Source organism: Somniosus microcephalus, chromosome 24 (genome assembly GCF_052327205.1).
Source record: "Somniosus microcephalus isolate GS21.2 chromosome 24, FLI_Smic_1.0, whole genome shotgun sequence".
Taxonomy (NCBI): Eukaryota; Metazoa; Chordata; class Chondrichthyes; order Squaliformes; family Somniosidae; genus Somniosus; species Somniosus microcephalus.
This window is the reverse complement of record NC_141010.1, coordinates 16,774,094-16,800,254: the sequence shown is the minus strand read 5'-3', so window position 1 is coordinate 16,800,254 and position 26,161 is coordinate 16,774,094. Positions and strand designations below refer to the sequence as shown.

The 26,161-nt window shown below is 44.0% G+C and overlaps 1 protein-coding gene across 2 annotated transcripts in view; it reads right to left on the bottom strand.

The window, feature by feature from the left end:
* The window catches only part of LOC147101093 (tumor necrosis factor receptor superfamily member 16-like), a 200,384-nt gene extending 178,709 nt beyond the window's left edge, over positions 1 to 21,675 (bottom strand). The window contains exon 1 of one of the 2 annotated variants that reach the window (XM_085966277.1): positions 21,443 to 21,675. In XM_085966277.1, the coding sequence (XP_085822403.1) occupies positions 21,443 to 21,511 (69 nt within the window). In that variant the 5' untranslated portion in view covers positions 21,512 to 21,675. The remainder of the gene's footprint in view (positions 1 to 21,442) is intronic. The other variant, XM_085966276.1, reaches the window with a different exon arrangement.
* Between the last annotated feature and the right edge of the window lie 4,486 nt (positions 21,676 to 26,161).

Below are 26,161 nucleotides of genomic sequence, written 5' to 3'. Positions count from 1 at the left end.
GCTGGTCCCTTCATGGACTCGATGTTTTTAATTGTGGTGGATGCACATTCAAAGTGGCCAGAGGTAATAAAAATGTCCTCAACCACCACGGAAAAAACTATCACAGTTTTACGAACCATATTCGCCAGGAATGGGGGCTGCCTGAACAGATTTGCTCTGACAATGGACCACAGTTTGTGTCTGAAGAGTTCCGGAGGTTCTTAAAGAACAATGGTGTTAAGCATTACACATCTGCCCCATATCATCCAGCCACTAATGGATTGGCCGAGAGGTTTGTCCAAACATTCAAGAAGGCTATCAAGGCAATGTGTAATGAAGATATACCCCTACAACACAAGGTGGACAACTTCTTGTTTGCCTACCGGAATGCGACACATGCGGTTACCAACCAAACTCCAGCCATGATGTTCTTCAATCGAAGGCTACGATGCCGCTTGGATTTGGTTAAGCCAAATGTCCGAAGAGATGTGGAGAACAGGCAGTTTCAGAATATGAATGAAAGGCCGACCAGGAGTTTTAAGATAGGTCAACCAGTTTTGGCCCGGGACTACCGCACTGAGAAATGGCAGCCAGGAACGATTTGTACACGACAAGGACCTCTCATGTATACCGTGGACGTTGGGGAGAGCATTGTAAGATGCCATGCTGACCAGATTCTAGAGTCACTGGAAAACGTCAACTCCACACCACGATCTGATACACCTGGTAATGAAATCGACGTTCCAATTGCAGCTACCGCAGAACCGGTAATATTGGAAGCAGATGAACCAAACAACGACATTGATTCCGACTCAACATTGCCAGAAGAACCTGATACCCCAAAGAGGCGTTATCCAGACAGAATCAGGAAGCCTCCTCAAAGACTGAACTTATAATTGCTTAAACTTAACCAATGTATCTAGCAACAGTAATTGTGATTGTAATTCGTTATCATTAGTTGTTAAATGAATGTTATGTACTGTTTATCTAAAAGGGGAGGAATTGTTGTGTATGTACCTTTAAGAGAATAACTGGTCTCAGACTGCAGTACCGGCAGTGACCTCCCCTGTATAAAAGGCGCTAGAGAGCCTCTGTTGTTTAGTTTCGTTTATGCCTTTCACCAGTAAAGATCTGTTTGTTTTCTCTCCTGCTAATCCGTGTCTCAATCATTCACGGACTTAACAATTAGCACATTGCTGTTTGTGGCAAATTGGCTGCCGCGTTTCCCACATTACAACAGTGACTCCACTTCAAAAGTACTTCATTGGCTGTAAAGTGTTTTGAGACGTCCAGTGGTCGTGAAAGATGCTATAGAAATGCAAGTCTTTCTTTCTTTCTAGGCAAGGCGACCCTTTAATGTGGACAACCACCCTCTGCCACCTTAGTAGTGACAGATGCCAGGAATGCAATGGCCCTCCCGACATCCAGCGTTGCTAATGGGAAAGAAATACTCCTACAATTAACATATTTTAATACGCCTGCCTAAATATGGATGTGACAGCAGAGAGCAGAATGGCTCCCACCACATTTTCTGCTCCAGGCAGCCCCGCGACTGGCCAAAGTCGGTTGGTGGCAGGTGGAAAATGTACGCTCTTGGATCTTGACACTATAGATGTCCTGGTTGTAATCTCTCTTTCTCATATGTGCATACAATCATCAATCCAAGAGATTTCAATGGGATCAAACAGCATTTCCTCCCCCACAACACTGCAGTTGATATCAATTGTAGCAAGGGCAGGTGCCTTGCAAAGTTGGCCTTGCTGTTTTTAGAGAGTACAAAATGCGTGTAGAATTTTGCTGTTCTACCAACTAGCCAACCCACAGCTTTCCCATGACTTAATGTACGCAACAACTATGATAGACCTGAGCATCCATCTTGCTTCTGTTCATCAGAATTCTATATTTTTATTAGAATGTGTAGCTGTGTAACAGTTATTTTCAATGGCTTCTGTGACTGCTTTCTGGGCGAGACTTTTAGCTGTCTTTGTGACTGAGAAAATGCACACGTAATCTGTATTCAACATTGCATTTCAGGGGTTTGGGGGCAGAGTTGGCATCAGTCTGCCTATGTCTGTATACAGTCCCTCATCGAGTCCCAGTTGTCTGGCCAAACGCCTCAAGCTTCTGATATAGCCAGTTGGGTGTGCATTGTGTCAGAACTAACATCCCCTGATTAAAGCAGATGCCCGATGTTGATGTACTGCTAATCAAGATGGTACATGAGCTATCTCCTGCCATTGTGGGTATAAGTGTAACAGCCACTGTGTTTGCTTCAGTTCGCCTGGAGATTGCATGTATGAGTCACGATGGTGAGATATGATGCCATGGGGTCCCTCACTCATCACGGAAATATGATAAAAGTTACTAAAGAGAATTGTTAAGATTTTTGACATTTTTATTGTTTTGAAACAAATGATGTAAAATTAAATTAAAAACTGTAACCTATCTATTCTGTTGTTGTCTTCAGATTAGTCATACTTCACTATAAACGCAAATTAATAGTTTTAATCTGAGCTAACATTCTGTCAATGTGATGCTTTCCATCTGTTGTACTTTTCTGCACTATTTCCAGTCCCTACTCCAATGCCAAACGTACTTATTGTTTACCCAAAGGCTTACTATATTAGGTATTATCTGGTGCAGATATGGGTCTGCAAGCAAGTGACTGAGTTGCCCAGCACCCAACCTCTGTTTGATATCTGCTGAGGCGGAGGTGGTGCTCCATGGGGTGGTCGTGAGGAAGATGATCCTCTGTGCCACCCATGACACCATCCCCAAAAATCAGCAATGCACCATGGCTGCAAACAGATGGAGACAGACTTGAGGTTGCAGATAACTATTGCTTCAATGGCTGTGTCAGCCCTATGGTGCATGATTCTTGCAAGTGTACTTACAGCAGATAGCACAGCTCTGCAGTTAGCTCTCTGCTGACCCTGTGAGGTAGGTCAGTTGGGCTGCCAAGGGCGTACAGATATGGTTGGTGGCATCTTGGCATGTGTGACCAATCAGACTTTGCTGGATGATGATCTCACTGGCATTCCTGGTTTCATGCAGTACCACTGAAAGCGTGACATACTGTGCTTGAGATGGTTCTGAAGAATCATCCAACACTACAGTTAGTCTGATCGTCACGCATCGGGCAGGATTTTCATTGGGCCGTGGAGTCGGGATTGGAGGCGTGTGGGGGGGTTAAAATCCCGAAATCAGGGGTCCCGACCCCATCCCGCACCCAAACCCGCCTCCATGTAAGTTTCAAAGGAGGCGGGTACCCGCCCCGCACTGGGACCCGCCTACCCGAGGCGGGAAGGGATTAGTGCCAATTAACTGCCTGTTAACAGGTAGTTAACAGGCAGTTTTTAGCCTAATCCCTATTTTTAAGGTTGAAGTGTGGGATTCCCGACGGCTCCAAACCACGCCAAGTTAGAGGAGTCGGGCCGTCGGGTTGAAGGGCTTGGAGTGGTCGAGATGTCCGGTGTTCAGGTGAGTGATGTGTGCATGAGTGCAAAGGTAAGTGTGTTTGGTGTATCTAAAGTGATTAAAGAAGTTTTACATACATTTTCTTACCTTTTCAGCCTTCCTTCCTTTAGGTCTCGGGAGTCCCTCATCTAACCGGCACAGAAAGCAGAATGGCTGCGAACTGTCAAAAGTGACAGCCTGCAGCTTTCTGTGCTGGCGAGATTTCTAACTGAGTCTGTGGAGAAGGACTCAGGTTAGAAGTAAGACTGTCAGTGTTTGACAGCTTCAAATAGCTGTGAAACGTTGATATTTCATCTGTCAAAACCTCTTAACAAGGTATTATTTTTAAATACTTTAAAGAAAGGTAAGTTATTTTTAGCCCCATTAGAAAATGTAATTAATTTTTTCAAAACTTTAAATTATTGTTTAAAATGGTTATTTTATGTAATTTATAGTTATTTTAAAAATGTGATTTAAAAAAAAAATTTATTTGACGTTTTAGTGATGTTTTGGGGCTTATAATATTTATGGTTTTGACAGCTCTTCCTGTCAATTTTATGAATGGGCATTTCCCTGCTACCATTGGCCCTCCATGGCACACGTGATCCCAGGGGACGCATCGAACTAACTGCGCCCCTGGGATACGCAAGCACTGCACGCCGGCAGTTGGAGCAGGCCCAGGATCGGAATTCCACGCGGGCCCACAGCTCAATGGTCGGCTCGCTTTGTAAGTGCAGGTCGGAGGCTTGCACCCGCGGGAAGCCCCCGACCCGAATTTCTGGGCCATTGTGTTAGAGTGGCAACTGGAAGCAGCAAGCATGGATGCAAAACAACAAATGCCAGAAAGCCATATTAATGCTTAAATGGCAAGAGCGGAGAAACAAAAGTCAAAAAAGCATTCCAAAATGGCCTTGCAGCTTGAGAAACAATCTTCTTGCTGGGATCTTTCATTACTTTTCTTAGTTTTAAGCAATATTATTGGATTACTTTATCTAAACCATTTACTATTTTATATACTTCAATGAGGTTCCTCCATAATCTTTTTCTCTCCGCACTGTGGAGGTTTACTGAGCAGTGTCATAGGACCTTCAACATCACCTGAACAAGAAGATAGAACACCAAGTGAGCATCTCATCCAAAGGACAGTGCTTTTGACAATGCAACACTCCCTCAGGACTGCACGAGAGTTCAGCCGATAGTATAAAGTCAACACCAGATGTAGGACTTGAATCAGGAACCTTTTGCCCCTGAGGGGAGAATGCTACTAACTGACCCAAGTTAACATTTATTAATACAACCAAGTCCCTCGTTAAATCTTCTTGTTCTAATTCAGTTCCATTCATTGTACAGTTAATTTTCACCCTTTTTCAACCAATGTGCAATACATTTAAATTTATTGTCATTTTTCTGCCAAATTTCTTAACCAATCTAAATGCTTCCAGACATCTTTAGGTGCATCCTCTGCCTCTATCTATCACCCCATTTTAGTGTTGTTCAGCAAATTTGACAACCTTACAGGTGAATTTGTTATCCAGGTCATGTATGTGGAATAGGAACAACAGAGATCCAAGAACTGGCTCCTGTGGAACTTCACTCAACATTAAACCTCGGCCTGACATGACACCTGCGATGAATACACTCCTGTTTCCTATTTTGTAGCTAGTTTGTGAGTCTTGGGGTTTTTTTTGGATTCCTTTGGCTTTTAGTTTAATTTAAAGTCTTTTGTGTGAAAATTTGCTAAAAGCATTCTAAAAGCCTACAGTGGGGATGCTACACACTGTAGGTGTGAATGAAGTGAAAAGCAATGTTGTCACACATTCACTAGTTCAGAGTCTATGGGCTGGATTTTGATACTGGAGGCGTGTAGGAGGCGGGACTACAACTTTTGGGGTTGTAGTCCCGCCTCCATCGAGTTGTGGCCAACCCACTCGATTTTCACTTGATTGACCTTGTTGAGCCCGCCCAGCGGGCTCAGCAGGCCAATTAAGGGCCACCCGGCAACAGGTGACGTCACAGATTGACATTTCATCTGTCAAGAGCTTTTGACAGATGAAATATCAGCATTTGACAGCTCTTTGAAACTGTCAAACACTGACAATCTGTACACTAAGTTAATTCCTTCCTCTCAGGCTGATTTAGAGATCTCTCCAGAACAGAAAGCTGAATGCTGCAACTTTTGACAGCTCGCGGCCATTCTGCTTTCTGTGCCGGTGAGATGAGGGACTCCCAAGACCTGAAGGAAGGAAGGCTGTAAAGGTAAGTAAAGGTAATTAAACTTCTTTAAACACTTTACACACACCAAACACACTTACCTCTGCACTCATGCACCCATCACTCACCTGAACACCGGACATCTCGAACCCTCCAAGCCCTTCAGCCCGACGGTCTGCCTCGCTAACTTGCCGTGGTTTGGAGCCATCGGGAACCCCACATTTCAGGAATAAAAATAGGGATTAGGCTAAAAACTGCCTGTTAACTACCTGTTAACAGGCAGTTATTTGGCACTAATCCCCTTCCCGCCTCGGGGAGGCGGCTCCCAGTACAGGTCGGGTACCCGCCTCCTTTGAAACTGGTGTGGAGGCGGGTTGGGGGCGGGGTGGGTTCGTGCCCCCCGATTTCGAGATTTTAAACCCCCACACACCTCCAATCCCGCCTCCACGGCCCAATGAAAATCCTGCCCTATGACTACATTTCCATTAAACTAGTCCTAGTTTATATTTGGGTTGATTGAAAGCACCCATTATTGTCTTTACATAGCTTTCATATCTCATCATATGGTATGTCAGCATTATCTTTATCCTGCCCTTATTTTTAATCCCATTTTCTGCCTGGTTGTCAACCAATGCCAGCCTATTTCATGTTGTATCTGCACCTGGAATAACATTTCATCCTCCTTAAATTCCAAATTCTCCTGAACATTTAAGTCCTGAATTCATGAAATGCACTCCAAGCAGGTAATCTTGCCTGGCAGGAGCACATATTGGAAATTCGGGCATGCACGCTGCACAATTTTACATGTAGACAGAAAATTAGGGGGACCGCATGCCCAAGTTCCCAATATATCCTCCTGATAGGTGAGACTCCCCATTGGGGGCGAGCTTTCATAAAGTCAGCCCTATAAAGCTAACCCTTCTCCTTTCCTGTTGGTCCTATCCTTCCATTTTATATCCCTGCATATTTAATTAATCTCCATCTGTGGAGGTGAGCAATGTTTCCGTAATCCTTATGACCTCACAATTTCCTGTTGCCGCATACACATCCAGTTCAATGATTTTATTCCAAATACTTCTCACATTCAGGTATAGGAAATCAATTGCAGTCTTTACTTATTCCTTAGTTTATTTACTCCGAGTTTGTGTTTACTTACTTTGCCTGGATTTACATTTGGCTTTGTGTACTTCTCGCCCTTCCTCCTGATCCGCTTCCAAACTCTGATTATCCATATTTGAAGTCTCAGCATCTCCCCCTCCATATCTAGTTTAAAAGAAACCTCAATTCCTTTTTCTATACTTTAGGATAGATTTTCCAAGCCTTCGGCATGGCAAGCTACCTCACCCAGCATGGGCACGACTTGGAAAAACATGGATGCGTTGCCCATGACTTTCCATCCATTGACTTCAATGCAAGGAACATCACGGTCAGCCAATTGTGTTTTTCCAATCAATGTTCGTGATGGGTCAGTACTCGGATTGTCTACCCTTATAGCTTGTCTCTCCGATCCTGCCCTGTTTCGATGCATCTCAAAACCAAAAGCACACAGTTATTTCTAAATCCAAAATTATATTTCGGGTACCCACTATCTAGCCATGGCTAGGATTTCACAACCGAGTAACTGAATTGACCACTGCATTCCCAATATCAGGTCGCCTACAGGCAAAATGCAAACAAGTTTAATCCGCTGTTCCCTAAAACCATATCTCCATCCCCCTCAAACTTCAGAACCTTCTACTACACCAGTGTGATAGTACTAACTCTCCGCAGAGTCAGTTTACAACTTTGAAGGCAATTAATAATGAATTTGAAAGCAGTTTTCTTTTGGGAATCAGAAGATCATCTTTAAATGGCATTTACCTCATGGCTTCCTGCGCTCCTAATTGTTCCCATTTTCCAGGATGATATGTTCTCAATTAAATAAAAATGTAATTGCAGCTGACAACACGGGACCATGGTTCCCAAAGTGCTGCAATGCTCTGGGTGTTCATGCTTCATTATCAACCACTTTTATATATATTTCATTCTATTTTGTTACAATGTGCAAAAGTAAGTCACAGCAACGGAGATACTGTGAAGTAAAAAAATCTATTTGGAAATCTACAAAAGACATCTAGGACACGAAGGGTCAATGGATGTTTCATGTGACAGTACATTGATTGCTTTTATCCTTGGGCCTCAAGCTGACTGTTTCTTTGCAAGCCAGTTATAGCTTGACAAGGTAATAGCCAAGTTGGCACAGGGTCCAACTGACCCAAGCCAAAGAGAGCTGGCAAGCTGTTCACCTTGTCTTTGGAGGGTTTGTTTGAAGTACGTTGTTCCTATCAAAATTATCTGTGTGAAATTGTAACTAAATTCTTTGTCAGCTATCTCGCTTGCCAAAACTTATGATAAATTGAAAGGGAATTCTTAAAAATAGAATCCAGCTGGCATCAACTGCAAAAAGGTGAATCACTTATAATTAATCAGTAACAATTTCTTGGCCTCTTTTTTTGGTTCGGCTATTCAGATTAATTATGCTGATTTTACTGCGCAGAAGTGTTTGAAATTTACAAATGAGACGGTTTTGGAAATGTTCCTTTGGCTCACTGGGTATCTGACTCAGAGGTTGTGGGTTCAAGCCCCCACTCTAGGACTTCAGTGTGTAATCTAATACTGTAATGATGGCGGTGTTACCTTTTGGATGAGACATTAAACCGGAGCCCTCTCTCTGCCTGTTGAAATGGACATAACATTTGGACCTAAGAAAGACAGATCAGAGCATTTCCTAGCTGGCGCGAAGCGAGGGACTGTGGAGGAGCTGAGAGATTTAGGGGTCCAGGTACAGAAATCACTAAGAGCTAGTGGACAGGTGCAAAAAATAATGAAAAAGGCTAATGGAATGTTGGGCTTTATTTCCAGGGGGCTGGAATACAAAGGGGTGGAGGTTATGTTACAGCTGTACAGAGCTCTGGTTAGACCCCATCTGGACACTGCGTTCAGTTCTGGTCACCGCAGGAATGAAAGAAAGGGGATCCCCATTCATGCTCCTGGGGATTCCGTACGTATTGAAACCCCATAAGTATGAATGGGAATATCCCCCAAAAAATACAAGTACACATCAAATAATTTTTTTTAAATTACATATTTAAAATTAATTAAAATGCCATTTAATTAAATATTTAAAACAAAAATGTAATTTTTTGAAAAATAAATTAAAATGTTTTAAAGGGGCTAAAAATAACCTTTCCTTATTGTACAGGTTTTTTAATGTTTAAATGACTGGAAAAAATTATTTTTACGTTCATTTAAATTCTTACGCTGGCATAAGCAGGCCTTGTGTCTGCTTTTACCAGGCGTAAGAATTTCACGGGCATTCGCTGGGCAGGAGTTGGACGCCCAACTCTCCGTCCGCGGACGCCCTTTTCCCGGGGATGCGGAAGATCTGTCTTGAGACGTCGCAAGTTCCGGGTTTTCGCACATGCGCACCTCATACGCACCCGTAGGGGCCGCAAATTACGGGCTGTTGAACGTGTAGAGATGCGGTATAGCGCAAGAGTGGCCGTCAAGCAATGCTTATTGTGGACTTTGATCAAAAGTTAGTGACTGCCACAGTTCCAAAGGAGATGCATAGAAGCATAGAAACATAGAAGATAGAGCAGGAGTAGGCCATTCGGCCCCTCGAGCCTGCTCCGCCATTGAATGAGATCATGGCTAATCATCCAAATTCAGTACCCTGTCCCTGCCTTCTCCCCATATCCCTTGATCCCTTTAGCCTTAAGAAATATATCTAACTCCTTCTTGAATATATTTAATGAACTGGCAGAGAATTCCACAGGTTCACCACTCTCTGGGTGAAGAAATTCCTCCTCATCTCTGTCCTAAATGGCTTACCCCTTATCTTTAGACTGTGACCCCTGGTTCTGGACTCCCCTGCCATCGGGAACATCCTTCCTGCATCTAGTCTGTCTAGTCCTGTTAGAATTTTATAAGTTTCAATGAGATCCCCTCTCATTCTTCTAAACTCCAGCGAGTATAAGCCCAATCGACCCAATCTCTCCTCATACGTCATTCCTGCAAGGACAACATTTATTCATGTGCAGTGAAACATCACAAAGTCGACCATCTAAGAGACTGGTCAAAGCTTCGTGAGCTGGTCGGATCAGCGGGTACAGTTCACTTGCATACCATGATCAAATGTTGGGTCAGTTGCAGCATGCCGAGAAGATCAGCTCTAGCTGCAGCTGTGCAGCCATAATAAATAAACCTCAGTAAAAAAAAAAAAAAAAAAAATCTTTCCAATTTCCAAAAAATTACACTTCTTATCCTCCACCTGCAATGGAATCAGCTGCAGGATCAGCAAGGTTACATGCACTGACCCTGGCGCACAATTGAAGAATAGAAAAAAAAAAAAAAAATTCAGAAATATGAAAGATTTCGACTAAGGCTCAATTTAAAATCCCTCTTTGCCTAGCAGGCGGAGAGAGTTTTAAAACTGTAGGTTGAGGCCAAATTAACTTTCAGAATAGCAAGTTGATTGAGTTAGCAAAATTTGTGCACGTAACATTGATTTTAAAATCTGACTTTAAATATAGCAGTTAGCTGCACGGGGTGCTTCCGTTTAAGGTGCTGTGCGGAGTTGCAAGGCTCCACTTAATATTTAACCAATTTAAATGAAGGGCTTACAATTTCAATATGTTTCTTGAAATTATTGACCACGGTCATAGAGGTTGAATTCTTTTCGTGCAGTATTTTTGAATTTTCCAATCAAGTTACGGTTTCAATATTGAGACTTGCTCCCATTAACCGGCAGTGAATGTGTACCTTTAAAATTGTAAATGCAAGAATCGGAGACACGGGTTTTGACAAATTGGACGGACACAATGTCACTGTTGGTTTTGGCCCTCTGGGGAGCTGAGTTCACGTTGAACATTTGGCCAATTTGATTTTTACAAAATCCCAAAATATTGTAAAGTGCCTCTGCCAACTCAGACAGGATGTGAGGACATGACATTCAATACTGAACACAAAACTCGACAGCCATTATGCTCAATTATAGTACGTCTTCCTGGTTATTGCTGCTTAGCAAGCTAACTCTGTAGCAACGTTTCATTGGCCATTAGTGGATGTTAGAATCAATTCAGTTACTGGGGTAATTTTACCTCGTGTTTATATTTTATCAGGAATTATTAAGGGAATGTATTAGGCACTTGACTATAAGAGCAACCCAGCCTCAGTGAGTACTCATACTCAACACCCCCCCCCCTCCCTCCAGATAGGTAACATCTCTGACTAGGCTGAGTTGCCCAAAAGAGGGAGACAAGCGGCCATGAGAAGTTTGGGTACCCTTTCCATACTTTGGCCTCCGTTCAGTTCAAGCACAAAGTAAAATTGAGCATTTCCTGGAGTCAGGCCAAAATAAAGTGAAGTAACAGAAGCAACTGCCTTGTCCAAATGTGCTTTGTCAGTTTTGCTTTTCATGTGTTTACAAGAACACAAAACAATTACATAAACCATTTTAGGGAACACCATCACCTCCAAGTTCCCCATCCAAGTCACACGCCATCCTGACTTGGAAATATATCGCCGATCCTTCATCACCACTGGGTCAAAATCCTGGAATTCCCTCCCTAACAGCACTGTGGGAGCACCTTCACCACACGGACTGCAGCGGTTCAAGAAGGCCGCTCACCACCACCTTCTCATGGGCAATTAGGGATGGGCGATAAATGCTGGCCTTGCCAGCAACGTCCCCATCCCAGGAACAAGTAAAAAATAATTTGGAAAGGCACCATAATGAGAAAGGTGCATGGTTCCTTTGGCTCCTCTCCCTCTTCAAGTAAGAAGAAAAAGGCTTGTCATAACATTGCTCATGAAGTCAGTATCCCTTCAAAACTCTTTGGGCAGGATTTTCATTGGGCCGTGGAGGCGGGATTGGAGGCGTGTGGGGGGTTAAAATCTTGAAATCGGGGGGCACGAACCCATCCCGCCCCCAACCCGCCTCCATGCCAGTTTCAAAGGAGGCGGATACCCAACCTGTGCTGGGAGCCACCTCCCCGAGGCGGGAAGGGGATTAGTGCCAATTAACTGCCTGTTAACAAGTAGTTAACAGGCAGTTTTTAGCCTAATCCCTATTTTTCTTCCTGAAGTGTGGGATTTCCGATGGCTCCAAACCACACCAAGTTAGCGAGGCGGACCGTCGGGCTGAAGGGCTTGGAGGGTTCAAGATGTCCGGTGTTCAGGTGAGTGATGGGTGCATGAGTGCAGAGGTAAGTGTGTTTGGTGTGTGTAAAGTGTTTAAAGAAGTTTACTTACCTTTACAGCCTTCCTTCCTTCAGGTTTCGGGAGTCCCTCATCTCACCGGCACAGAAAGCAAAATGGCCGCGAGCTGTCAAAAGTTGCAGCATTCAGCTTTCTGTTCTGGAGAGATCTCTAAATCAGCCTGAGAGGAAGGAATTAACTTGGAGTACAGATTGTCAGTGTTTGACAGCTTCAAAGAGCTGTCAAATGCTGATATTTCATCTGTCAAAAGCTCTTGACAGATGAAATGTCAATCTGTGACATCACCTGTTGCTGGGTGGCCCTTAATTGGCCAGCTGAGCCCGCTGGGCGGGCTCAACAAGGTCAATCAAGTGAAAATCGCGTGGGTTGGCCACAACTCGATGGAGGCGTGACTACAACCCCGAAAGTTGTAGTCCCGCCTCCTACACGCCTCCAGTATCAAAATCCAGCCCAGTATGTACATATGGTCATGTGGGGCCCATTGACCCTTGGGCTCAATTGCAGTGAACTTCCTGCATACCCTACCTGCAGCATTAAGCCTGGCAATACCTGGCATGGGAGCACTTGCCCCTGACACCTCGTACAAAAAATGGAAAATGATCCATGTCCTGGACACTCATATCCATCATGTTAATTTGTGCCAAATCTAGTATAAACAAAAGATGAAAGGGGATAAATGTAAAGATTATATTTAGAATATTTAAGTTAGGAAAATGAAAGTGAATAAGGTCAATCAAACTAGAATAATTACTTAGAGGGGAATTTTAATCCCCAACAATGGGTGGGATGAAAGATTTTTAAAATCTCAAACCCGAACCCAACCCGCCTCAAACTCGTCCACTTCCAGTTTTAACGGAGGCGGGTCAAGGGGCAGGCAACCAATCCGCTCCCAGGAAGCAGATTGCTCATTTAAATATTTTAATGAGGTTGCGTGCCACAGATTTTATCTCCATTTTAAATTTAACCCGGGCCAGCTGGGTACTCAGCAGCTAAAGGGAGGTGAGGACTGCTGTGTGGAAGAGGTCAGCGTCTCTCCAGCACTGCTTGTGAGCCAGGAGCAGCAGGAGTGCTTCCACCCCTCGGCTCCCTCCCCACCAAGCTAAACTGATTCCCTCCCTTTGATTGGACCTCCCTCCGCGATTGAACAACTCCGCGATCGAACCCCCTCTCCTGCGAGCACCGATCCCCCTTCCCATCTCTGCATCCAACCCCCACGATCATCTCCCGACCCTACAAGTCACTCTTTACCACCCCACGACCTCTACCCCAGCAGCACGCACTTACCTGCTGCTATGCTGTGGCCTCTGCTGCAACATTGCCTGCCTGACAAGGAACCAGGCCTGTTGATCAGATGGGGAATCCTCTTTAAAAAAAAAAGAACGCGCACGCCGTGGAAGCAAAACTCCTCGGCATTCGAGAAAACCCAGACTTCCAGCGACCAGAACTTTACCCCACCGCCGCCGCCCCACCTTTTGGAAATCCCGCCCCAGTAAATATCGGCACCTTAATGTCAGCTACTGACATCTGATTGTTTAATTCCCTCTGAATTTCCGTCATGGACAAAAAGCAGCTCATACGTTAACATACTTGCAGGATATAGGCTGTGAACAGTGTATGTGCTTAATAATCATTATTGAATAATGTGTCTTGCTTCTAGATTATTTGATAAATGTCCTGATGTTAAACCATTATTTGTGCTTGTTTTTTATTGGACCAAAAACACAACTAACCCAGCAAAGTAAGTCAATGAAAAGTCAAGTTACATAGGATTACATAGGATATACAGTGCAGAAACAGGCCATTCGGTCCAACCAGTCCATGCCGGCGTTTATGCTCCACTCGAGCCTCCTCCTGTCTTTCCTCATCTTGTGAAGGAATAAGCCATATAAGCTATTCAGAAAAATACACCATTCTATGAAAGAATTTTGGCCTTTATTAAAACATGACAAACTGGGTCTGGAAATCTAGAAACCTAATGATGAAAAAGCTGTGATAGCATTCTGGCTATTGAGATAAGATAAGTTGTTGACACTGAATCAATAACCTTATTGAAACAGAAGGTTAAAGGCTCCTGAAATCTGAACCTTTATGAACAAGACAATAGTTACCCGGTACAAGGCGTTCTAATTTACACCTCGTAAAGGAGCACATAAAAGTAACAAACATCTGCTTTCATAAAAATGATACCAAGTAAAGCGCACCTGCTGTTACACCGATTTTTATGATAAATTTAGAACACCTAGAGAAGAGACATAATTCTGTAGTGCTACCAGCTGAGGTGACTGTAAGAATTACAGGGGTCGGCAGAAAAATGACTAGAGATAATTAGCTTACATCAGCAGAAAACCTTAAAGGAAACACCACTGGAAAAGGGTATAAATATTGAACTCTCAAATGGGATAATAAGCTCGCTTAAAGGGGCAAAGCGATTCTCGGCTTCAGAGTTAACTCTAAGTCTCCAACTCTTTGTACCTTGGGGAACAAAGGTACTGTATTTGATTTTGGTGGATATCCTGAATAAACTTTAAGAACTGTAAAACTGTAGTGAAGTTAAGATTTGAGAGTAAGGATCTCTGATAAGATTGTAAAGCTTTCTCTTTTTGGAACTGTTAATGTTGCGATTGACTCACCAACTGTAAATTATATGTCGGTTCTTTAATAAATCTATATATTTTTAGAATTGTCTCACATAATACTTCTGTATCAAACTCGCGAACTCAATCTCTGTACACTCTTTGGTGAGGAGTTGCAGAATTCTGGGGGAGTTTTCCGGACCCTTATAATATCCAGAATGTTACAGTCTAGCTAAACTTATTAAAAGTGCTATCTGGAGGACAGTAACATTTTCAGGTTGTTCCTTTCCTTCAGGGAGAGATAGTCCAGACCTTTAGACCCAATTAAGCATCTTTAGGATTCGGCTACCTCAAACTTTAGTTGAAAGTGAACGTCTGAGGAATACGCCTGATCCGGGGTAGGACTAACTCTATCAGCATAATCCTCTATTCCCTTCTCCCTCATATACCTATCTAGCCTCCCCTTAAATGTATCTATACTATTCGCTTCATCCACTCCCTGTGGTAGCAAGTTCCACATTCTCACCACTCTCTGGATAAAGAAGTTTCTTCTGAATTCCCTATTTGATTTCTAAGTTGTGAAAAGAAGAAAAAAGAACACATGAACAAAAGATCATAAAATCATAGACTGATACAGCACAGAAGGAGGCATTGGGCCCACCGTGCCTGTGCTGGCTCTCTGAAAGAGCTCGCCAATTCGTGCCACGCCCCCTGCTCTTTCCCCATAGCCCTGCACGTTTTTCCTTTTTAAGTAGAGTTCCAATTAAGCTAAGGTAATGAGTCAGATCTTAGTAGAAAACAGGATAATAGATCATACGACACAGAAAACCCCTCCTTTGGCCAAGCCTCTCATTTTCAAGGAATAATTAATCAGTAACAATACATTTTGATTATGATCCAACAGTTTCCAGATTGAAAGATAGGAGAGCTTTGTACAAAATGTATTTTAAAGGCTGAGAAAGTGTCCTTTTTATTTCTGTGGAGTTGTGTTTTTAGCTGTTTTTCACTTGCTTGTTTTAATGACCTTCCTCTCATGAAGACTAGTTACCAATCTCACTCAGTATATATCTGTCTGTATATACCCAGGTGGAATCAATCTTGCTATCACAACATTAGGTAAATAAACTGTCGGGCCATGACATTTGGTGAAAGGGTAGTTCTTAGAGGTTACATTCAGTATATTTGCAGTAAATACTTGTGAAATCCATTCAGTTTGTTCAGCTGTATGCACAATTTGATTTCCCTAAAGCAAAAGGAAGAGACTGTTGAGGCAATCAGAGCAGTGTATATGCACAAATCCAATGAAGCTGGTTTTCTGGTGATCATTCTAAAATATTTACAGTTTTAAAATTGATTTTAATCAGTTTATGCTGTTGGAACAGGATTGCCTTTAATTGTCCCAGAGCGGTGCTGCCATTTGTGCAATAGGAACCGTGCCCACGACAATTTTGCAAGCATGTTCCCAGTCTCTCCCTCCCCTTGTTCCCAGTCTCTCCCTCCCCTTGTTCCCAGTCTCTCCCCCTCCTCAATCTCGGTGCTCCTTGCTATGGGTCATCTACCTCCGAGATCTACCTCAGCATCTTCCAATTCAGTATAGATTTCTCACTATCACACCCCATTGCAGTCTCCCTTTTCTTGATATCTCCCTGTACTGCTCCAACATCAGTCCACTCACCCTTATGTTTCACAGCCATCTCCTCCTTCAGGCTGGGTTTGACAACTTCTAAGGTAATGTGACAGAGACTGACTGGGATTGAAATCAGGATGTACTGATATGAAGAAATATTTATATACACATATAAGGAGCAGAGCTAGGTGAGGCTAATGCAAATGACAGAATGGGATGATGCCAGAATGGAGGACAGAATGGTACATCTCTGTTGAAATATGCAAAAAGGAACTAAATTGCTTGCTGATTCCACAGGGAGTGGAGGGATATATGTGTTTAGCCTAATTTGACTAATCAGATCCTGAATGAAAAAGGAAGCCAGATTGGCTGAAAGCTTATTTCTCATTTCGATATTCTTATATTCTCACAACCCAGGCAGTGCCACTGCAGGTTCTTACAGGTGCCCATGTAATTAGGAAGGGTGGTAAGCACTGAGACTGAGGGTGGAGTTGTAACGATTACAAAGACTAAGAAATAATCTGGGGCATATAGGATGCTCACAGTGTCAGTTTCCAATTTATGTTTATTAATTATTGCTTTCTGACACTGAAAATTTACTTCAAATTGGTAACATGAGGTGAAAAGGTGTGGAAGATAATTTAGTAAATTACAGATAAAGGTGGTGACAGATTCAAGCAGATGAGCGGTTAGAAACACATTGGTCCACAATTTGTGGTCGGTATGGTGGTGTACTCTGAGTACGCCATCATACCACCTTTGAAATTGACCACAAGTTTGGGATTTCCACATACGCTAAGTCCTGAACTTGCAATCTGTCAAGTTCTGACTAGACAGATCATCCACTGCGGCTGTCAAATCCTCATTGCTGGTGAGAAATTGGGCAATTATCCTTGAAACTTTTATGGCTGGTGCAAACAGGTGCAGGAGCCTGTTTGCACTGCGTAAGGGGAGGGGGGGTGAGAAAATGTATAAATAATTTAAAATGAACACATAAAAGCGCCGTGTATCAACCCACTAGGCAACTGTAAAGGTTCAGTTTGAGGGATGAGATCGTTTTAATCATTTTTTAAAATCTTGCGGAGTCTTCCAGTAAATAACTGTACTTACTCCAGAGTATTCCCTGTGCTTTTTAAAGCCAAGTACTGTGACTTGAATCTTGTCATTCATGTGGAAATGACTTATGAAGTAATACTGGGCGGTCTGCTGGTGGCGCTGTCCAGGGAGAGTATAAATACTCGGGCATGGGCCCAGCTTGCTCAGGACATTCTTTAACAGGAATTAGTGAAGGACACAACTAGATCTCCATGTTAAAAAAAAGTTGATTAAAGCCTTGTTTAATACTCAGACCAAGTGCCTAGTAGTTTTCTTACGTCATACTGTACTTGTCAAATAAATATTCACACCATTTAATTTAAAATTTGATTGATGTCGGGCATCGGAGATTTCTGTTTCCCGATTGGCTAGTGAAAGGGGCACCGCCCCACGTGATCCCAGGTACGCTTATGCACAACAGTGCGCCCCGGGATCCGTGGGCCACTGCGCTGCGCACAACTCCGCAGCATTTCAAAGCAAGTTTCCGTTTGGGGCCTCGCACCAGGTAAGAGCGGATTTCGCTCGGAGGTCGGGGGCGTACTCCTTAGCTGTGCCACCAACCGCAATTTCAGGACCATTATCTGGGTAGAGAGCGAGAGAAGCTTGGCTTCCGTGTTTTACAAAAATAGGAACAAAAAGAGTCAGTCAACCTAATAATGAATCCTCTACCTTCCACAGATGGACAGTATCTCCGGTACATTTTCACCAGTTTTAGCCACTAGCCGCACAACCACTGCCTGGGTTACCTAGAATCGTATAAGTTACACCATTGGCCCAGAACACCGTCCCGCTGGACCTCCAACTGAAACTATCTGTTCTAATCCCATTTCTCTGTCTTTTGTCTTTTTTTATATTCTTCTTTTCCAAATACTTATTCAGTTCCCATTTTGAATTATGTGAATAGTCTCTGTGTCAATGCCCAGTTTTGGCAAAGCATTTCCATATTCTACAAATCTTCTCTGCAGAAAGAAATACTTTAACTTCTGCCTTTGTTCATCGAGTGAGAATCGTCAATCTGCCCCCCCCCCCCCCCCCCGCAGGTTGCCTGCCGAAACGAACTCTGTCCAGAGAGCTGAGTTTATAAAATGAATGAATAGGTGCACCGTAACTTTTTATATCATCTACCGACCTGCTTCTCAAAAGGGCAGAAATGCTGATTTAGAAAGAGTCCTTAAACAGTATTTCAATGTCTCTCGCGGTTAATAGTCTTGTCTGCAACTCTCAAAAACCTTTAAACGAGGTCACTTGCAAGTGCGCCCCTTGCTGGTCAGATCAATGAACGAATGGATTTCGGCAGGAGCCGCGAGCACTTCGAAGATCCGCCAAATTCAATTTATGCCTCTTGAAAATGTTCAGGATCTGTCTCCAACTCCTGATTATAAAGTTAATTCGGCTTTAAAATGGACAACTAGCTAGATGTTGCGATTTGAAAGAGAAAACTCGAACAGAACCCCCTCTTCTCACAGTGTTAGCCCTGGTTCAGTGGGTAGCGCCCTCGCTTTCCGGAGTCAGGAAAGGTTGTGGGTTCAAGTCCCACTCCAGAGACTTCAGCACTAAAATCTCGACTGACACTCCAGTGCAGTGCTGAGGGAGTGCTGCATTGTCGGAGGTGTCGTCTTTCAGATGAGACAAACTGAGGCCCTGTCTGCTCTCTAAGGTGGACGTAAAAGGCAGCACTATTTCGAAGGAGAGCAGGGGAGTTATCCCCAGTGTCCTGGCCAATATTTCTCCCTCAATCAACACAAAAAAACTGATTATTTGGTCATCATCACATTGCTGTTTGTGGGAGCTTGCTGTGCACAAATTGGCTGCTGCGTTTCCCACATTACAACAGTGACTGTATTTCATTGGCTGTAAAGCGATTTGGGATGTCCGGTGGTTGTGAAAGGTGCTATATAAATGTAAGACTTTTATTTTTTTCTCTACCTTTTATACATTCATTGTCTATTCTCCTTCAGCCCCACAACCCCCTGAGCTATCTGCGCTCCTCTAATTCTGCCCTCTTGAGCATCCCTGATTATAATCGCTCAACCATTGATGGCCGTGGATTCTGTTGCCTAGGCCCTAAGCTCTGGAATTCCCTCCCTAAACCTCTCCGCCTCTCTATCTCTCTTTCCTCCTTTAAGATGCTCTTTGAAACCTACCTCTTTGACCAATCTTTTGGTCACCTGCCCTAATTTCTCCTTATGTGGCTCGTTTCAGATTTTTTTGTCTTTTGACACTCCTGTGAAGCGCCTTGTTACTATGTTAAAGGCGCTATATAAATGCAGGTGGTTGTTATTCTAGTTTTCGTACGATCAGATTTTGCAGTTTGGTGTCTGCCCTTTCAATCTTTTCGTCGACCTCTTGATGCCTTGCAGTAAGAAAAACAACAACTTGTATTTATATAGCACCTTTAACGTAGTAAAACATCCCAAGGTGCTTCACAGGAATGTTATAAGACACAAATTTGACATCGAGGCACATAAGAAGAAATTAGGGCAGGTGACCAAAAGCTTGGTCAAAGAGGTAGGTTTTAAGCAGCGTCTTAAAGGAAGAAAGTGAGGTAGAGAGGCGGAGAGGTTCAGGGACATTTATACAATGGATTCATGTAAATGCCCCCATCGAGCTGGCTTTCCCTCCGCCCCTTTCCCGGATACATTTTCACATTCCTTCTGTTGTGAAATGAGCCACGGGACTGTGTAATGAAATAGACGCTGTTTTATTTTAACCTCCCCGCTCGATTTCAATATAATCGCACAGAATGATTGTCCATGACTGTCACAGTGACAGTCCTGTCTGCTTTAAACAGATCCAAGAACAGAACTCAAACTGCTTCATTCCCACTCCCAACAAGAATAACCCTGAAGAATAAAATATTTCTCATCTCCCCATTGCTCCACACTCTCCTGCACAAGTGTCTTTGAAGGGGAGCCTTTTTTTTCCATTCAGGCTGCTCATTTCAAAATCCAACTGCGTGTAACCCTAGACTATAAGGGGGGCAGCCCAATGAGGAACATGTCTTTCTGGGGATTCTCCACCACAATCTGGCGAGCAGATTTTAATTTCCGTCCCCTCGCTGCATGGAATGACCCTCCCAACAGTCAGAACATCACCGGGCACATTGGTTTAAGTCTCCAGTGTGTGGCCACGGGCGGATTGTACAGGACCGCCCCAGATTTGAGGACAATTTGAAGCATCGAGAGGTGATTGAATTTTGACATCGGCCTCGGCTCCGGCTCATTGCAGAGAATCGAATGGTTTCAATCAGCCGAGGTAACACAGAGAGAGAGAGAGAGAGGGGGGGGGGGGGGGGAGAGAGAGGAGCGCCGTCAGCCTGAGGTGATGGGCAAAATGAGGGGAGAATGTCAGGAAATGTTCTTGGAAATTCGACCCCCCCCCCCCCCCACCATAGCATCAATGACGCGGCAGGTCGGTTCTCAAGAAAATTGATAACTTTCTCAACTTCACCAATACGGAGTTATCTCTGCACAGAACCCAACAAAAAAAGAGGGGGGACTCGGAGATTTCGGGATCTGGATTGAAGCATTTGTTTTTTTTTACCTGTCCAGATGCTGGTGACCAAATATGAGAGCGTGTCCACCTCTCACTTTAAAATCAAAACTAAATCGCATATTTCCTTCCCCCGTGACATCGACAACGTGAGTCTAGATCATTTCATTCCCGGGAGTTAAATCCTGTTAAATGGGACGCTGCGGATAAAACGAGCTGATAAAACCGTGAAGGAGGATTTGAGAAAGTCACTGACAAGATCGGATCGCCTTTCCTGCCCGATCCATTCAGCTCTCCCACCCCCCCATATGATTGTGCAAATCATTAGAGAGCGCATCTCTCCCGTAAACAGCGACACCCGGACTGATCTTCACCGATACGAATCCCTTTTTAAAAACTGTATTGATTAGATTTGAGCTATTTAAAAAAAAAATTCTATTCTGATATCGAGGAACTCCGCCTCAGACGAGCTGCTGAATTGCGAGGTGCCAATGGTGTTGGTCCGGGTGTCTATTTTATCGATAGATTCCACAGGGTGTGGGTGATTTCAGGTAGAAGAGAAGTGTGTCAATTTTATTCGCATCTGTCAGCTTCGAGCACTTGCTGCCTGTTACTTACACACACACACACATATGCACTGTAATCGTCTGCCATTCAGGTTATAAGCCCCCCAGGTTCTGTTGGAAGAGGCAGGACCTCAATGCAATCAGAATAAGCACCTAAAAAAAAATCAAAAAGTATCACTTACCGCTGCAAAAAGCAAAATGAACGGTGCGATTCCCATCTTGCTGCCTGTCAGTGTTAAGATCGCCTTCATATCCCTTTTTGCTTTTTAGCCGGGTGTGCTTGCGATGGAGTTTGTTGTCGGAGCTGGTCCGAGACCCTTTATTACATCTCCATGGCTGCAGCTTAGAGCTACAATATCAAAGGCAGAGACTGACTGCTGTAGGACCAGGGCTGCGCCTCTAGGCTGCGACTCGCTGCATTTTCATTGAAATAATCTCTGGCAGCTTGCCGCTGGTTGGCTGGCTGGGTTCATCATCTCCTCCCCTCGCACGGCGCTCTGACATATTGCAAACCAAGATCGTCAGCAACAAAATCCCCCCCGGAATGAAAGCCTTTTCAATATTTAGAAACGCGCCTCTTTAAAACTGCGATCAGAAGATGTGTGTGTGTGTTCGCTTAGACAAGTTCGGAAGCAGCTCGGGGGGGGAGAAAGGTCCCGGTACCTTCTCTTGAGTTTGTTTTATTTTCTGACTGTTCTGAACTTGCTGTGTGTACAGCATCTCGCGAGTTGAATCAAAATGTAGATTTCGTACAAATGAGCTGTCGAGATCAATTAAAGACAGCCTCCAACATATCGCGGGCTAATGGTTAATCATTTGTCTTATGTTCAAATTGTAAGTAACTACATATTGGAACACATAAAAAACGCTCGTGTACAAATATGTTCATTTAGGCAGGTGTCCCATAACTTATCCGGTGACTGGCCAGATCCCAAACAGCAATTGATGCTAGATCAATAGTTAATGTTAAATCTGAGATTGATAGATTTTTGTTCACCAAAGGTATTAAGGGATAGGGGGCAAAGGCGGGTGGGTTGTCTTAAACAGTGTTCTATTTGTTCACTTGAGCAGTAACAAGTTCAGTCTTCTGGTTATAATCATTTTATTCTTTAACTTCAGCATAAAAAGCAATTTACAAGTAGAGTCTAGTCACGGATAGACACGCGAACCTAGGCATGGGTCCTTTCGCGCTGCTTGAACAAAGGAAAAGCTTATATTTATACACTGTGTTCTTATCAAACTGGAGCAGGCATTGTCTAATATGTAGTCTCTGGCTACTGTATAGTCCAGAGACAGAAGTCTGCATTTTCTTCAACATACATCAGCAACATTAGAAGCACATAAAAACACTGTGGGCTTGCTGTGGTAAGCATAAACTTTCTCATCTCTAGACTTTCTTATCCTAACATAATATTTCTAATCTAAACATTCTATTTTGGAAATATCCAAGGCCGGTTGGTTGCAAACACCGATTATTGCTAAGTGAAATCTGTGCCTCTCTCTCGCCCTCTCTCTAATGATACTAACCACATTTCCCCCTATATCAAATGAACTAAACATGAACACCTTTCAGAAGCTGAATTAACCAAGTCCCATTTGCCAACAGTCGCAGATCAGCCGTGATCTCATTGAATGCTGCAGGGGGTAAATGGCCTGCTCCTGCTCCGATGGTCTATTCCCCCGCTCTGCTGGGTTAGGTGATTTCAGCAGGGCTGCACTTGGAGTGCTGCTGAGGTGCCAGTCTCGCCTCTGAAGCAGAAGGTAGTGGGTTCAATTCTCACACCCATGATTTGGGCACTTGGCTAGACTAACACGCCCAGTATAGCACTGTGGGAAGTGCTGTCTTTTGGATGAGAGGTTAAACCGAGGCCCAATCTGTCCTCTTATGTGGACATAAAAGGTCCCACGGGAAAAGCAGGGGGAGTTCTCCCCGGTGTCCCGGGGCCAATGTTTTTCCCTCAACCAACATCACTAAAACAGATAATCTGGTCATTATCACATTGCTGTTTGTGGGAGCTTGCTGTGCGCAAATTGACTGCTGTGTTACCTGCATTCCTTAAGTACTTCAAAAGTGCTTAATTGGCTGTAAAGCGCTTCGGTGTGACCTGAGGTCGTGAAAGGTGCTATATAAATATACCCCTAGAGAGGGGAAATTAACTAGTGTTCCCAGCCCTGATGCCCAGTGACACAAGAGGATGTTGGGTGAGGGCAGAATTAGACTGAGCTGTCATGCTAGCTCCAGTCTAACAGTGGAGCACTATTCACACACACATTAAAAGTGACCAAGTTAGGGGTCCTTGGCAGAACTGGACCCCAGCAGAAGTCAAAGGCTTTCAGGAGGGGAGGGGTTGAGAACATTTTAATGTAAAACTAGTGGATTGCCTGTAACTGGGCCGTGGGTCAAGGCCCCTTGGCAACAGGTGTAGTAGGTCTGCGGTTCACGATAGTGTGGCGAAAAGAGCAGGGAGGTTTAGTCCCGTTGGAGCTGGTTGGCAGTGGAGTCAGATGCCTTTGGCCGTTAGGTCATTCCTGCCATTGCAGTGCCGGGGGAGGTGTGGGGCCGGGGGGACAGAGATATGCCCGGGGGTTGGGGAGTAGACGAGGGACAGGGGGGTGAGGAGACCCAAGACAGGCAGCAGAGAGCGGGGTCTGTGCTGTGTGGCCATTCACACAATCTTACGCACTAAAACGTTTCAATACCGAAACAAGTTCTAATTTCTGTATGATGGATCCACTTTTAAGCAGGTATCGTTTTACACAGCAGAGGCCCCATGCACAGCTCTCTAAGAATCAAATCCTGTGGATTTTCAAGATTCCAGTTTTGTGTGTGTTTTGCGGCCCCTCTCAATATTGCAATTGCTAATCTGCCCATTGTTCCCACCGCCTGGAGTTTGGCCAGTGTAATCACAAGACTGGAAAACACGGCTCTAAATCATCCTCTGCCTGTAAATCTGAAACAGGACGTTTCGCAAGAAATGAGTTGTTGTATTAAAGCCAATAGTTATCTCTTTCCAGCCCCCACGCTGTGCTATATAAGTGAGCGAAACTAACCCTGAACAGGAGGATTCCAGCTTGGGTACTTCTCACTTAAATCTTGCACTAAGTGCCCTCACTAGGTATGGCAAGCGTGCCATTTATTAAAACCCCAAACTCGAGTGCTAACCTCTGGCGCTAAATACAGAAATAAATTACGATACATTTTGTAACGCTCCCCCCACCCCTCCCCCCGTAAGTAGAGTAGCACTTGAAAACAGCAGCCCTTCGCTTAAATGGCTAAATTCTTCCCTTGAAAACGGTGTACCATCTCCTGCAAGCAGTCTTGATAATGTGGTTCTGCCGGGAAGGTGGGGACCAGGACTGGGTGCTTCGAACAGTGAGATGCCACCAGACCTGTCAAAACACATCAGACATCAGCAGCACATCGTCAGAAAGGAAGGGGTGTTCATTAAAGGGACTGTACTATGGGTTCGAATATACAATGTCAATACCACCTTTAGAAATGAGCTGGGAGAAAGTCTAACTGGGGGGGATGGACACCTGTATTTCAGTGTCCTTTCACTGGATGTTGGAAACAGCGGTGGGCCGATCAATCAGATGTGGGTGGGGCCTTTAAACCTACTGCAACAGATGTGTACATTGGGTCAGTCCAGCATTCTTTTTAACCTACACTACACATTAAAAAAAGTTCCAGAAACATGAATTAATAAAACGAAAGGATGTGCGGATTGCTACAAAAGAAAATCAATTTCTGACTTTTGTGATGCTCCCTAAAATCAGTTCAAAGGCAAAAAGCGAATTGCCTCCCCTGGTTATAATCGCTCAACCATTGCTGGCCGTGCCTGGGACCCAAGCTCTGGAATTCCCTCCCTAAACCTCTCTGCCTCTCCTCCTTTAAGATGCTCCTTAAAACCTACCTCTTTGACCAAGCCTTTGGTCACCTGCCCTAATTTCTCCTTGCCTGTCAAATTTTTGTCTTATAACGCTCCTGTGAAGCACCCTGGGATGTTTTACTACGTTAAAGGGGCTATAAAAATACAAGTTGTTGTTGTTGTTGTTTCCTCCCCACCTCTCTTGAAGATGCTGCCTCTTGCTTGTGTTACATAGATATCCAATGCACGCTAATATCTGGCCCACTTGGCTATTCATTGTGCGGCTGTAGATGATTAGTCCCGACAGGCTATTGATGCTACAGGCTGCTGTTTTTCTTCCCTCAGGGGCATTGACCCTGCACAATTTCTGAATTTGCCCAGGAACACCATCACCTCCAAGTTCCCCTCCAAGGCACATCCCATCCTGACTTGGACATACATCGTCGATCCTTCAACGTCGCTGGGTCAAAATCCTGGAACTTCCTACCTAACAGCATTGTGGGGGGGGGGGGGGGCACCTTCACCACACGACTGCAGCGGTTCAAGAAGGCAGCTCAAGGGCAACTAGGAATGGGCAATAAACGCCGCCTTTTCAACAACACCTATATCCCAAGAATTAATTTTTAAAAATACGTGTAATCTATTTACACTATGGCTTAGTGGTCAATGAAAAGCACACCCTGGAGTACAGGATAGTAGCTGTCTGGCAACCAGTTACAATTGTGGGAATGAAGTTCAGAGGTCACGGACTTCAGTGGGACTCCTCTCCTAAATTTTGTTTTTGAGCAAATTCCTGCAGCCGTTGGAAGTTTTAAATAAAACCAGTAAACGCTGGAAAGACTCAGCAGGTCAGACTGTGGGGGGAGGACGGTAGGATTAACAGTTCCTCTCTCCACCAATGCTGTCTGGCCTGCTGAGTCTTTCCAGCCATTTTCTGTTTTTTATTCCACACCTGAGTTACTGCCTTACACTTACAGTCAGACTATTGCATGTTGTACGTATATAAAATGAGTGAGCACTTCTAAACAAAGG